This window comes from Epargyreus clarus, unplaced genomic scaffold (assembly GCF_041222505.1).
Source record: "Epargyreus clarus isolate Ecla_fem2 unplaced genomic scaffold, WU_Ecla_fem_2.2 ptg000022l, whole genome shotgun sequence".
NCBI lineage: Eukaryota > Metazoa > Arthropoda > Insecta > Lepidoptera > Hesperiidae > Epargyreus > Epargyreus clarus.
In genome coordinates this window covers 2,993,339-3,008,688 of record NW_027332229.1, presented here as the reverse complement: position 1 = coordinate 3,008,688, position 15,350 = coordinate 2,993,339, and the positions used below count along the sequence as shown (strand labels likewise).

Here is a 15,350-nt window from a genome sequence, read left to right as displayed (position 1 = left end):
TAATTTTCACATATGAAGCATTGTCCCACGACTTATTTTTATAATATAGAAGTAGTAGACGAGCATACAGTCCACCTGACGGTAACTAGCTACTGCCGCCCATGGACATGTGTAATCAACCCCAGATAATATTAGTTTTCCACCTGTGGTCGGCCACAAATGCGCCGCTACCCCTGAGGACTAAGCTGGAACGCCTCGGAAAAGTATGTCTCCCTTACCACACCCTTCAAACCAAAACACAGCAGCGCTTAACACTACTGTTATGAGGCAGAAGTAGGTGTGGTCTCAATGGGACTTACAATAGACAAATTAATTTTAACACGATTCTGATATCTCATTAAATACTCGCGAATATCGGCAAGTAACTCCCCCGATCAATGTCGAGTGTGTAGACGCTGCGTGCAGGCTTTTTAAATTTAATGAATAAACATTTATAATAATGAAAAATATGAACTGCTGCTTATATACTCAAGTAAATTAAAATAAATAGTAAGTATTTGTAAATTATTAACATTATTTAAGTGTGGGTAATTATATTTAATCATCATTTTAGAGGACTTATATAGAAACTAGAAAACTTATTTATTACGTAATAAAATTAGATGTTTTTTGGTATTTAGTCACAGTACATTCATGGAAGTGTAAAAATAGATGTATAAAATATGCAATATTATTATTAAATACATCACATTTTAAATTATTATTTTAATATTCAATTCGATACCTGGGTCCGTCTCTCATTCATAAAATAACGTAACCATTAGGGTTGCTAGTTGAAACAATAATTAATCGATATTAATATCGATTTATATAGAAAGTCTTAAATGGCGATAACCGGTAATATCGAAAGTTTCAATACTATTTTATCGATTTACCGAAAATTTAAAAGTCACAAAATATTGAAATAGAACGACCTTTTTTATTACTTTCTCTGATAAATTTAAAAGATTACTAATTTAGGCAAACATCTTCATCCAGTAAATTGTATATCTATACTAATATTATAAAGAGGAAAACTTTGTTTGTTTGTTTGGTTGTAATGAATAGGCTCATAAACTACTTGACCGATTTTAAAAATCCTTTCACCATTCGAAAGCTACGTTATCCACGAGTAACATAGTCTATATTTTATATGAAATATATTTGATAAATAGATTTTGAGGCGGTATAAAGTTTGTCGGGTCAGCTAGTCTTGTATATAATATTCTCGTGTCACGATGTTAGTTACCGTACTCCTCCGAAACGGCTTTACTGATGTTCACCAAATTTTATATGCATAGTCAGTAGGTCTGAGAATTGGCTACTATCTATTTTTCATACCCCTAAGTGATAAGGGTTGTTCACCCTTAATATTTTTTTATTTATATGGCAACACAACATTTGCCGGGTCAGCTAGTTTTTTGTACAAATAAATCAATCAAAATCAATATACTTAGCCGATGTCATTGTTTTTCATTATGACAATATTGTATTGTCGATAAAAAAATTAAGGTCGGTACTACCTAACAATCGATGTATTTACATCTCCAATCACAACTTGGCTTTGATGCCAGCCAATAGGAACTTCGAGATATCGTCCGCCATACAACCAGGATCATTTACATGAACATCATGATTTCCTTCAACGATTTTCACTTTATAATTCTTGTGAGGCCAAGCGCTTTCATCCCTTATGAAGGGCACGTCGTCGTATGTGCCAATGTTTATGATATGTTGGGCCAATATGCCAAATATTGGAATGTTGGTGCTTGTGTACAGTTCTTGCACGTAACTTGGCGGGAATGGCATCAGAGGCACTTGCTTCATACGTTGGTCGTATGTTAACCTGAAAAATATAAAAATAATCTTAAATATTTTAAAACGTTGATATCTAAGGTTTAACGAAAAACTGAAGAGGGTCTTTGTGAGTGAAAAAAATAATTACTTGCTGGCGAAATGGGAACGGACGGAGGATCTCATTCTAGCATTCTCATTCTCTCATTCGCGGCAGGCCACTGAGGGGGTAAAAATCTTACATAACCAGGTGTCCCTCCAAAGGATTATGGTACCTTTTGAAGGTTGTCCTCCCGTTACCAAAAAGGTGTCTCTCCCAAAGGTAAAAGGGATGAGTTATTCGTGCTTGGCTAGAAGTAGTAACAACCTATGAAGACCCTGAGGTAATAGGGTCAAATTGACCGCGGAATATCATAAATATGATTTTAGATGATTTGAGCTTTAGGCCCGAAACTATTTTTCTGTGACTGCATTAGATTAATGATGGTTTATTTAATTATCAGAGACAAAACCAGTACCTATACAACCCATCTCCGGCTGGCTCTAAAGATCTTTCCAGCACATGCTCTGCTGCTTCTTCCGTCAATCCCTGAGTATCTATGAACATTTTGCGGACCTGCAAGCAAAGGAAAAATGGAAATGACGGGACTGGATACTGAAGCTATGCTTGGTAGAACCCTCTGTTGTTCGACACCAGCGGCACCACCGCCACCACACCTACTTTTGCACCTCTTACTGCAGTATAGTTTGAAGGGAGTGGGTGAGGTGACTTGGTAGAATACACACACATTTTAGATTTCTTATTAACGCTTAGATGTTAAGTACGTATAACTTTAGAAAATTAGAGGTGGAGGTCTTCAGTTTAAATCCCTGATCAACAGTTGAGAGGGTAAGTTGTAACCTAAGTTGTCACTGCAGTTATATTCCGCGTAAAACTTCTAGTCCGCTCTGAATATAGAAATGAATCGCGTCGCCATAGTAAATTGTATGACTACACCTGCTCGCGATAACTTAATAATAATAAACGCTTTCTACACTCACAGCCCCACACTAGGATTCCCTGTGTCGTGGGTGCCATGGACACACACATAGACAAATACACAAACACCCAGACCCAGAAACAGAAATCTAAATTTATCATTTAGTTATCTGTCTGGCCAGGGATCGAACCCGGGACCCTTTGCGCGTCAGACCGGTATGGTGACCGCTCCGCCACGCGGGTCGTCACTTCAGAGCGGACTAGAAGTTTGGCGCGGAGTACACTAATAAAAATACAAAATAAGGTATAAAAATAGACAAAGTAATCAATACAAACCTGCTCATAAGTATATTTAGGTGCAGTATCAGCGCTACCGTTGAACTTAGCGTACTTCTCGTCACTATAGTACTCGCCGTAGTACTCGTGGTACCAGGCGCCCATACGTGACGCGCGGCTCGTGTAGTACGCGGGGATGGGGTCCAAATCAACCGCACGGGTCATTGACCTTGTTTAGCTAATTAGCAACTGTGTTTGGGGGCCTCACAAGATCGGGGTTCCGTGGTCGACAGGGTGGTCCGGGCTTAATCTAAGTCCGCTAGAGCTACTGTTAGTAATGAAAACACAAAATAAGGTATAAAAATAGACACAGTAATCAATACAAACCTGCTCATAAGTATATTTAGGTGCAGTATCCGCGCTACCGTTGAACTTAGCGTACTTCTCGTCGCTATAGTACTCGCCGTAGTACTCGTGGTACCAGGCGCCCATACGTGACGCGCGGCTCGTGTAGTACGCGGGGATGGGGTCCAAATCAACCGCACGGGTCATGCGGCCCGGGTATGCCATGTTGAAATACTTACCTGTAATATATATAAAAGCATTGATAATGGGGTCCGAGGTTCTAATCCCAGGCACGTATGATTTTTCAAAGTTATGTGCGTATTAGAAATTAATTATCACTTGCTAAACGGTGAAGAAAAATATCGTGAGGAAACCTGCATACCTGAGAGATTTATAAAAAAAAATCTTAAAGGTATGTGAAGTCTACCAACACGCACTTGTCCAACGCGGTGGACTATGGCCTAATCCTTCTCATTATGAGAGACCCGTGCCCAGCAGTGGGACAGTAATGGGTCGATGATGATGACTCGTTATTTGTACACCAAGGTTGTTTGAAGGTGGTAGAACCCTTTGTGGTTCGACTCCGGCGGCACCACCGCCACACCTATTTCTACCTAATAACAGCAGTGTTAGGCGCTGCTGTGTTCCGGTTTGAAGGGTGTGGTAAGGGAGACAGACATTTCCGAGGCGTTCCAGCTTAGTCTTCAGGGGTAGCGGCGCATCTGTGGCCGACCTCACGTAGGAATATCTAATTCTATCTGGGGTTGATTACAGATGTCCATGGGCGACAGTCCCTTACCATCAGGTGGAGTGCATGCTCATTGATACATTATTAAAACCTAAACTTAGATTATTGCTTACCTACAACAGCTCCCAAAGAGTGCCCTATATACATGAACTGCTCCCATTTATAATGTTCCATGACTCGAACAACTGTTGGAACTAAGTCATACACTAAGTACTTGACCCCTTTAGGCAGGTGGTCAGACCAGCCGTTCCCAGGAAGGTCTACTGCGACGTAGAAGAAGGTTGAAGGCAGGAGTTGTACAAGAGGTCGGAACGCTGAGCATGGTTCCATTCGACCAGGGCACAGGAGAACAGGTGGGTTTTTCGAGTCGCCCCATGTTAGTCCTGAAAGACAAGGAAATGATTTAAGTTTAGTAGTTATTTGCCGATTAATTGCAATGCGGTGGTAATTAAATGAATATAATTATGGTTGGTCATATTGCCGACTTTATATTGAAATAGAATAGATTTATTTATTTATTTACTCTTCATTGACCATGTTAAAAACAATGTGGCGCAAAAGGCGAACTTAATGCTAATAAAGGCGGTACAAAAATACTACAATAAAAATTAAAAAAAAATATGGTGAATTATAACAATTACTTAAAATATAAATAAAAACAGGACTAAAATTGTACAATAATTTGAAGTGTAAAGATAAATGAATCAAAAGTTCATTTTTAAACAATGGAAATATTGATACTATATTCTAAAGGTATCAGCACTAGTATTTGCGGTATATTTTATAATAAGTATAATTTGGATAGATCTATTTAAAAATCGTCACGTCATCAACCCATTACTATCCCACTGCTGAGCACGGGTCTCCTCTCCGAATGAGAAGGATTAGGCCATAGTTCATCGCGCTGGCCAAATGCGTATTGGTAGACTTCACATACCTTTGAGTTTTTTTTATATAAATCTCTGAGGTATGCAAGATTCCTCACGATGTTTTCCTTCACCGTTTTAGCGAGTGATAATTAATTTCTAATACGCACATAAATTTGAAAAATCAAGGATTTGATCCTCAGACCCCTCGTTCGACAGGCCGAGTTTCTAAACGATTAAGCTATACTGCTTTTAAATACTTATATATATTTTTTTAATCTTTAATATATGATCAATTTTACCTGCGATTTTACCCCAAGGTGCTTTTATAGAAATTTGTTTTTCCGTACTTTTTAGTGCACTCATTGCTCTGAAAAGTCAAATTATATAAACGTTAATTAATATTCTTAGTAAAACAAACTCCTTAGCCTTACCAACACTTATGGTAAATATGGTAATGTGTTATAAAAACTAAAAACTTATCGTAATTCGTCGCATAAATTTAAATAAGCCTTTATAAGGTAATAATTAAATTAATGTCTTCGAATATACTCATTAAAGTTAATTAAATACTTTATTATATTACTACACACTATATACTTTATTTGAATAAAATATTCAATGAAACTATTATAATTTTATTTAAATTTTAATTCATGAAAAATGTTATTTCCAATTTAATGGCAGAAAAAATGTTGAACCTTTGCCTGCGGTAATTAAAGTATATTAACACACTCAATTGTTTTTATTAATTATTACACAAAAGCAAAAACTTGAATAAATACAATTCTAACCGGCGTTAAGCGCTGATACAATTTAAAACACTAAAACTAACATAATAACACAACACAATAGCGACGAATGAAGAGAAACTTTCAAATATTGTTTAATATTGCGTAGTTGGTTAGCGAACTCACATTTTGTAACACATAACACTTAACCTCATAATGTAATAACCTGTTTATTGCAGCCTCATTCCGTTATTTAAATCATTCGATCGCTCAACACACGCGTATTATCACTCTCAAATGGTAAGAGGTACTATAATGATGATAAAATCTTATCATTTTTTATCATTTCATTACAGATATTACGTAGTTATATAGTATTTGCATCTTGAATATTGAATTTGAATATTATAAAATGATGATACATAACATTATTTTCACGAGTTTACGTAAATGTAGGCACACGGGATTTTTAATTTACAAAAAAACTCTTATATTTTCAGGTTTTGTTATTAATGTGTTACTATTTAAAAACCGTTTCAGTGCAGCTTGGGAATATATCCACAAAAATATCGAAATTTGTGCCATTAAAAATTTAAACTTAGCTACATAGAATACAAATTTTTGGTCAGCGAATGCGCTCAAAAACGCTTAATGATTAAATGGGATCTTAGAAATAGTAGATGTAAAAATTCTAATCTAATCTCATTTAAAAAGGAAAGTTTATTGACTTCGTTTCTTTATTTTAAGAAAGGGCTAATATGTAATAATAATAATAATAATAATAATATTTCCTTTCATGCAATAACGATTGATACGTCTGGGGATTTTTATTATGTTTCAATGTGGGAAGGCCTATTTCTCAGGAGAGTCGTGGATATATATTTCTTTGACCCTGAAATTTACTCCATTATATTACTGCAGTGAGGATTGGTGTTGAACTATTTTAGGATGGTAAATAGCCTGGTGTAGAGTGAAAAGCACGGCAATAGGGGATATGAAACGATGTTATATCTTACTAATACAACAATGAGTCCAATAATAAACGTTTATTTACACAGTATCATGTAAATTAAGCCTAAAATTAAAATAATGATACGTTGATGGCATAAAATTAAATATCTTACTATGGCGGCCTTTATTAATAGTCAATCTATCTAATTTTTGCGTACAAAAGAAAGAAACAATTATACGAACTGATTAGAATCGATTAATTTCTTAAATATCGATTTTATGAAATTCGATCGTCGTGAAACAATAGACGGTATTGTTACGTGATATTAAAATTATAGGTACATCACTACTTTGACATTTGAGGATGCTTTTGACATTTCCGATTATTGTTATCAAAAATGACATATTGTCAAATGAACTCAAACTAGTGCCTTAGTACGATTGTACAAAACATTTTAAAACAGAAAATATCTTAAATTTCATAAATTGATGAGAACAAAACGTAATGTGCTCTGTTTTATAAATCTAAATAATTTTTAGAGAATTATTAAAGTGTCGTCTTTGAGAAGAAAATTGTTCTAAGTTTTAAGTAACTAAGTTACTTATTTATAAGTATGTCAATAACAGAGAAAGAATGGTTTATAGAGGCTCCGTGGGGCAGAATATGCAGTAAGTACATTTATCATGACGTAAAATAAAAAAAAAAGTCTAATAAAACTTGCTTTTATAAAATTAAAAAAAATATGCAAAGGCTTCTTATAAGTCCAAAGTTCAGAAAGTAAATTTATGATCTTGTACCGGTAATAATTATTTGTTTTATCTATGTTTCTTATAGGTGTTTCTGATAATAATTAGAATCCGATGAAATTATTTTAGCATCCTCTTTATACATAAACCTATTAATATAATAATAATTTAAACTTCTTTCTCATATATTCAATATTATATTAATATCTCTTCTTTATGTACATTGTCTAAATTCCAGTATCTCCAAGACATTTGAATTTCTAATAATTAATAGCAAATTGGCTGAACTGAAATGCTTTCAAAAGGCTTATTTTTAAATGATCCCTTTAAAACTGCTTACATAATCCTAGTTTTATGTCAACCCCAGATAAGATTAGATTTTTATCTGAGATTGTCACAGATATGTCACCCTTGAGGACGAAACTAGAATGCTTCGGAAAAGTATGTCTCCCTTACCACACCCTTCAAACCAAAACACAGCAGTGTTTAAGACTTATGAGGCAGAAATTGGTGTGACGGTGGTGCCACCGGAGTTGAACCACAGAGGGTTCTACCGCCTTCATGTGTACTTAATAATTCTATTTAATATTATTTTGTTTCTTTAAAACAATAGCTCTTGAAGGAAGGATAATAAGAAATCTAATGACGTGTTTAGTGTAAAGTCTTAAAGGAAACAATAGTGTAATAAGGATAAAATAAATTATTAAAGCTTAAACTACTTCTTGTTGTGTTAATTTAGTGAGAAAATATTATGCAAAATTACTTAATTATAATTTTCTCATGACTTAAATGATGCAAAAAAAAAACAGAATTGTACCAATGTGTATTTTGGAATACACAAAAGTTGTTAGAAGCAATTTATATTCTGACATATTTGCACGTAAAATTGATCTCTGTTAGATTTATAAAATTGGAGTAATAAAACAGAATAGAAGGTGGTAGAACCCTTTGTGGTTCGACTCCGGCGGCCCCACTGCCACACCTACTTCTACCTAATAACAGCAGTGTTACGCGCTGCTGTGTTCCAGTTTGAAGGGTGTGGTGAGGGAGACAGACTTTTCTGAGGAGTTTCAGCTTAGTCCTCAGGGGTAGCGGTGCATCTGTGGCCGACCTCAGGTGGGAATATCTAATCCTATCTGGGGTTGATTTCAGATGTCCATGGGCGGCAGTAGCCACTTACCATCAGGTGGACTGTATGCTCGTCTGCTACTCCTATATTATAAAAAAAAAGAATAAAGTCCACCCGTAGGTCCACGGTTAATGTATGGCCTGTAACCAACTCCACATAGAATAGGTTCTAACTAAAGCTGATCACAGATGAAAGAAAGTAAGAAAAGTATTTTTTTTTGACAAAATACGGAGTTTCCACTCTTGAAGTCTAATGTCGCCACCATAGGTATGTTAGCCGGCATCAATACCCCTCCACCAATATGCAATAACTTCTTCTCGGCCAAGTGTGACTTGGGTTATTTACGCCTAGACAATAAAAGGACTACCCTGCGGAAGGGTACAGGAAGGGGGTGAATGCTCGTAGCACTAACGCCAGCGCCGCGATGATGCCTGGCAGTGCGGGACTCATCCTTAAAGGATGCCTACCCACTAAACACCCCCTTTTAGGCTTTAGTCCTCGGGGACTGCACAACCGACCTCTTAATAGGGAAAAGAGGCGAGCGACTTGGCAGACTTCACAAGCTTTAAAAACTTCTTTTTTTAAGATTTCACAGCTATAGGGTTCAGATTTTCTAACGATGTTTTTACCTTCACCATTTAAGCAAGAGATCATAGATTAGTAAAGATACTTCGCCGCCTTGAAATTGTATGAAGCCACAAACGGCTTATTAGTAAGTTCTTTTTTTGAATTCTTGACAAATAAAAACATTTTTAGAGAAAATTTAGGAATAAATAACTTATACTGCGTAATTTACATAATAAATAAATAATTATTTCAAATATTTTAGGGACATTTTTACGCAACAATTTCAATTCTCAATACTAGGTACATATTCTTGTTAGGAGTGAGTAATCTTTACTAATCTATGCAAGAGATAATTAATTTCTGATACTCACATAACGTTAAAAATCTCAGAGGTGTGTGCCTGCCAGGCACTGCCTGGGATTGAGGAGAGAGAAGAGGCTGTGTTTCGTAACCATTAGGCTATCACTGCCTATATATTTACGATTATTAAAATAAAACTATTTCTTGTTCCAAATTACAACTTTCATTATTCCCGCGCAAAATACAACGTCAAGAGCGTTCTTTTTCTTTTTTTAATGCTTATGCATAAAATCGTGTAACGCATACAGCCAATGACTATATAAATCGGCACATATTATTATAAAAATAACACATCATGAAAATAACACAAAATAATTAATTAAATTAATACTATGATTAAATAACTTGAATATATTTCTAACACGATATATAATTTTTCGTTTACAGTAGTAGCATGGGGTCATTGCCACAACCCACCGGTGCTGCTATGCCATGGGCTCATGGACTCTATGGCGACGTTTCGACCTCTCATCAGAATGCTGCCGAAAAACTTTTATTATATAGGTTTGTATAATTTTGTGTTAAAATTTGAAGGCGACTTTTTTGTAATATGGAAGTAGCATATGAGCATGCAGTCCACCTGATCATAAGGAGCTACTGCCGCCCATGGATATCTATAATCATCCTCAGATGACATTAGAGTAAAATTAAAATTGGAACCTACCTTAAGCTTTGAACAAGTATGTCTCCCTTGCCACAGCCTAAATACAGAAGCGCTTACAGAAAATACAGAACTTAACACTGCTATTATTAGGCAAAAATATGTGTGACGGTGGTGCTGCCGGAGTCACAGAGGGTTCTACTACTTTCGTTTACATTCCACTGCTTGGCATGAGTCGTCTCTCAGGATGAGGAGTTTAGGCCATAGTCTACTGTGCTGGCGAAGTGCGTATTGGTGACATTCACACACCCTTGAGAACTTTTAGAACTCGAGAACTGGCAGGCGTGTAGATTTCGTCGCCATATTTTTCGTCACCATATAGGTAAGCAATATTTTAATACACACTGGGGTTGATTACAGAAACCCATGAGCGGCAGTAGCCACTTACCATCAGATGGACAGCATACTAATTCAATATTACAAAAAAAATCGAACCATAAAGGTTTCTAGTATTTTAAATCTAAAAATTCTAGATTTAAGGCTAGATAAAATCTATAAACTTTCTTATTAGGAGAACTATTAAAAGTTTTTCTACTCTGACAAGAAAATATCGAGGTCAATGAAGATCAGTGAGAATGTAATTTATTGCAAAAAGTCCAAAGGTAGAATTATTATGTAATATAATTATCTCGCGATAAATATGATGACTTGAAATCTTGATATTAACGCTATCTTGGAACGCATGTAGTTATCATATCATTTTATGATATCTAATTGACATTATTATTTGCATGACAATATTTGAATATTTGTCTTATCTTATAAAATGCCATATCGGCATACTCGTAGATTAGTATCTATGCATATCGGTTACACTTTGAATGAGAGTAATAGAATGATGTCTTCAGAACGCACAAAAATATAGGTAGTTCATCGAATATATTAATATGAATAGGGTTCCGTTTTTTTTTCTTTGAGTAGGGAATCGGTTTTTTTCTTATAATGTTGGAGTAGCAGACGAGCATGCAGTCCACCTGATGGTAAGTGGCTACTGCCGCCCATGGACATCTGTAATCAACCCAAGAGAAAATGTCGACTCCTACTTCTTTGCTGCTACTTCCACAGGTTCTACCACCATTTGTTAAAACGGGTTAATTTTCTAGTAGAGTCCGCGCCAAACTGCTAGTCCGCTTCGAATATATAAACGAGTCGTGTCGCAATAGCAAATTGTAGATATTAGCGGGATAATGACAACGGCGTCCCCCGGCACCTTACGCTGCCAGCTCTCGCCAGCGGGTACATAGCTGCGTTAGTGTGCCCTTACGTTACGGAGTATATGCTAACTAAACTTGCGCGCAACAACTTTAGAGCGGACTAGAAGTTTGGCGCGGATCTTTATTATGCTGTTTTCTTTTTTATTAAACCAAATTTCTTAATTTTTATCCAGGTGTGGAGATGCCGGGTAACGGCAAATCTGACCCCTTTCCCCCGGGGCTGCTGTTTAATTTCTATGATGTCGTGTATTGCTTGGAGGTGGTCGTACGCCACTTCAGATGGGAGAGCTTCATGTTTTTGGGGCATTCTGTTGGCGCGAGTATGGGTGAGATTTTTTTTTTATAGTATAGGAGTAGCAGAGGAGTATGCAGTCCACCTGATGGTCATTTTTTAAATAATAATATAGGAGTAGCAGAGGAGCGTCCAGTCCACCTAGTGGTAAAACTACTGCCGCCTATATACGTCTGTAATTAACTCCAGATAAGATTAGATTTCTACCTGAGTTCGGCCATAGATGCGCCGCTGAGGACTAAGCTGGAACGCCTCGGAAAAGTATGTCCTTATCATACACTTCAAACCAAAACACAGCAGCGCTTAACACTGCTGTTATAACAGAAATAGGTGTGCCGGTGGTGCCGCCGGAGTCGAGCCACGGAGGGTTCTACCACCTTTGAAACTAAATTGCAAATATAGAGAGATAGGTGTGGCGGCGGTGCAGTCGGAATACATAAAGATGAAAAACATACGAAATAATTTGCAAGTAAAACTATATACTAGTAAAAGTATAGTTACTAGTAAGAACTAGTAACATGATATAGGGCTCTTCAAAAAAGGTGTAAAAAGAGCTCTCCTTCAAAGCCGGCGATGCACGGTGACTGTTTTCCATCGGGTAGCACGTCTGCTTTATCGTTAGGCTCAACTATAAAAACATTATTATGTTTTCAGGTATGTTATATGATTTCTGCTTACCGGGAAAGATTACGAGATCAATACTGTTAGACCCGACCACACCTGTCGTAGAACCAGAGACCTTCGCTAGATGGTGAGTTGTTTTTACCACGCTTTTATTAGAGTTCGTACCCAAGGGTTCGAAACGGAATCCTTTTATAGTTCGCGCGAAACTGCTAGTCCGCTCTGAAGTTGTTGCGAGCATGCTATGCTATGGCGACGCGATTCATTTCTATATTCAAAGCGGACTAGCAGTTTTACGCGGACTATACCAAGACTCTTCTGTCACAGGGCTCTATCTCCTGAACCGTAATAGATAGACACTTGAATTTTTTACAGAGTATTTATAACGGCCACTATAACAATACAAATTAAAAATTATTAAAAATAAACACAGTTTGAGCCAGTGGCGGACTTCGTCGTTGTTGTATGTAAAGTTATGTAAAGTTAAATAGATGGCTCCCAAAAGTATAAAAAATTGATTTTACAAAATGACAAACGTGTCATAGAATTGGTTCTGATGACCTTTTTTAGCAACTGTGCTTGGAGGCCCCCCAGAATCGGAGGCCCGGGGCTGAGTGCCTATCCACCGTAAGCCGCTAGAGGCTTGAGCATTGTGTAGTTTAATCTAAATATATATAACTCAAAGGTGACTGACTGACATAGTGATCTATCAACGCACAGCCCAAACCACTGGACGGATCGGGCTGAAATTTGGTATGCAGGTAGATGTTATGCCGTAGGCATCCGCTAAGAGAGGATTTTGGTCAATTCTACCCCCAAGGGGATAAAATAGGGGATGAAAATATTACTTCGTAATGCGAGCGAAGCCGCGGGCAAAAGCTCGTTATTAATAACGTGGGAATGTTTTCTTGAAAGATTAGTAGATTTCACGCACCGTTGAGAACTTTTTGCTCAAACCTTTTATAACGTTTTACAAAATACTTTACAGGTACAAGAGGTCATATCAGGCTTATTTCGACGACTACGACTTTTATAATAAGCCCAGGGAGGAGCGAACTGTTTATACTAGGAAAGAGGTAATAAAAGATAAAATCCTACTATAGTTGAGCCATTACAAACGTGCCATATTAATATAACGATAAGTATTTGTTTATACCATAGGAGTAGCAGACGAGCATGCAGTCCACTTGATGGTAAGTGGCTACTGCCGCCCATGGACATCTGCAATCAACCCCAGCTAAGATTCCTACCTGAGATCGGTCACAGATGCTGCTACCCCTGAGGACTTAGCTGCAACGCCTCAGATCAGTATGTCACCCTTACCACACTTCAAACCAGAACACAGCAGCTTAACACTGCTGTTATAACAAAAATATGTGTGGCGGTGGTGCCGCCGTCGAACCACAGAGGGTTTTATCCATTAATAATTAAAATTTTGCAGGCATTAAAGAAACTAATGAAGCCCAGGATGATATCGGAATCGATGGCTGAAGACTGCCTGGAGAGGATATCAGAGACTGTTGGCAAAGGATTAGTAAGGTCAGTCATTTCATGGTCTTCAAATTCAAATCTCATCCAAAATTGATCCATACAGAATACTTTTTGAAAGTCAACAAACTACCACCGCTACGGAAGAAGAAGCTATGGAGAAGAAGCGCCGCAAGAAACTCCGGTCATGCTCATGTGGTAAGGAAGACATACTTTTCCGAGGCGTTCCAGCTTAGTCCTCAGGGGTAGCGGCGCATCTGTGGCCGACCTCAGGTAGGAATATCTAATCCTATCTGGGGTTGATTATAGATGCCCACCACTTACCGTCAGATGTACTGCATGCTCGTCTGCTAGTCGTATATTATTAAAAACTAAGGACTAAGCAGGAACGCCTCTGAAAAGTGTCTCCCTTACCACACCCTTCAAACCAGAACACAGCAGCTTAACACTGCTGTTATAACAGAAATAGGTGTGGCGGTGGCCGCCGGAGTCGAACCACAGGGTTCTACCACTTTCATGTCTGTTTCTGGGTCTGGTTGTTTGTGTATTTGTCTATGTGTGTGTGTCCATGGCACCCACAACCACCACTACAGGGAATCCTAGTGTGGGGCTGTGAGTGTAAACACTTTTTTATTTACCTATTTTTCTATTATTATTTTCAGATTAACATATGACCAACGCTACAAGATAATACCACAGCCTCCGTTCTCATCAGATCAGATGAAGAATTTGTGTCTGAAGACAAAAGCACAGATACTTTTAATAGCAACGGACGATTCTATTAGAGAAGGGAAATATGTAAAAATGCCGTTTCTAATAGATGAAAGTATATATAACAATAATTATAGGGTGAGACATGTCAAAGGGCATCATAATATACATATAGGGCACCCAGAGAGGGTGGCTACCTTTGTAGGGCAGTTCTTGTTGAATGGACCAGAAGGGCTGGATGCTAAGGCTAAATTGTAGGTAAAAAATCATTTGTGTGTATTCCGCGCCAAACTTCTAGTCCGCTCTGAAGTTGTTGCGCGCAGGTGTAGTCAGAGAGCCAATGCGGTCGAACACAACTACAAGCATATACTCCGTAGCAACGTAAGAGCACACTAACGCAGCTATGTACCCGCGGGCGAGAGCGGGCAGCGGAGGGTGCCGGGGTACCGCGCTGTCTTCGTCCCGCTAATATCTACAATTTGCTATTGCGACGCGACTCGTTTCTATATTCAGAGCGGACTAGAAGTTTGGCGCGGACTATAACTATGTACACATGTGAGAAGTAATACTTCTTTGGCATGTAAAAATGAGTGCGTGTATCAATGTGTATATGCGTTAGGAGTGAAACTATTACAAAATGAAAAATAAATCAAATCAAATCATTTATTTGCAAGAACATAGTATTTTACAAGGATCTTAAATTTATAACATTTATCTTATGTTCTACCACATTGGGCGTGCAAAATTTATATATCTTGTTCATTATTACATGGAAAGTCAAATATATGTCATACAGGAATCGTCAAAATTAAAATTACATAATTAAAGAGATGTCATCAAATAAAACATTATTAATCATTCTAATTCTATATAGTGGATACCAATAATACA

The 15,350-nt window shown here is 37.3% G+C and overlaps 2 protein-coding genes across 4 annotated transcripts; one reads left to right on the top strand and one right to left on the bottom strand.

The window, feature by feature from the left end:
• Nucleotides 1-505: 505 nt before the first annotated feature.
• LOC140751394 (serine hydrolase-like protein) lies at nt 506-6,097 on the bottom strand. 3 transcript variants are annotated; one of them, XM_073085302.1, is made up of 6 exons: nt 5,905-6,097; nt 5,290-5,357; nt 4,235-4,504; nt 3,416-3,612; nt 2,292-2,389; nt 506-1,825 (listed from the first exon to the last, which is right to left on the bottom strand). In XM_073085302.1, the coding sequence occupies exons 1-6, from the start codon at nt 5,931-5,933 to the stop codon at nt 1,531-1,533; spliced, it is 957 nt and encodes a 318-aa protein (XP_072941403.1). In that variant the 5' UTR covers nt 5,934-6,097; the 3' UTR covers nt 506-1,530. The 3 variants fall into 3 exon arrangements, with proteins under 3 accessions (XP_072941403.1, XP_072941405.1, XP_072941404.1); XM_073085304.1 differs by having other exon boundaries at nt 5,945-6,096; XM_073085303.1 differs by lacking the exon at nt 5,905-6,097 and adding an exon at nt 5,689-5,786.
• A 985-nt stretch (nt 6,098-7,082) lies between these two features.
• On the top strand, nt 7,083-15,047 carry LOC140751396 (serine hydrolase-like protein 2). Its single transcript, XM_073085310.1, has 7 exons — nt 7,083-7,338; nt 9,860-9,976; nt 11,521-11,673; nt 12,294-12,390; nt 13,249-13,336; nt 13,702-13,799; nt 14,411-15,047. Exons 1-7 carry the CDS (start codon nt 7,284-7,286, stop codon nt 14,715-14,717), a joined length of 915 nt encoding a protein of 304 aa, XP_072941411.1. The 5' UTR covers nt 7,083-7,283; the 3' UTR covers nt 14,718-15,047.
• Nucleotides 15,048-15,350: the final 303 nt, after the last annotated feature.

Coding starts and splice junctions, on each gene's coding strand:
- LOC140751394 (XM_073085302.1), bottom strand. CDS start 5,933: ATGAGGTTAAGTGTTATGTGTTACAAAAT. Junction 3,613..4,234: donor CTCTTTGGGAGCTGTTGTAG/GTAAGCAATAAT, acceptor TATATATTACAG/GTAAGTATTTCAACATGGCA. Junction 2,390..3,415: donor CTAAATATACTTATGAGCAG/GTTTGTATTGAT, acceptor CTTTGCTTGCAG/GTCCGCAAAATGTTCATAGA.
- LOC140751396 (XM_073085310.1), top strand. CDS start 7,284: ATGTCAATAACAGAGAAAGAATGGTTTATAGAGGCTCCGTGGGGCAGA. Junction 11,674..12,293: donor TTCTGTTGGCGCGAGTATGG/GTGAGATTTTTT, acceptor TTATGTTTTCAG/GTATGTTATATGATTTCTGC. Junction 12,391..13,248: donor CCAGAGACCTTCGCTAGATG/GTGAGTTGTTTT, acceptor AATACTTTACAG/GTACAAGAGGTCATATCAGG.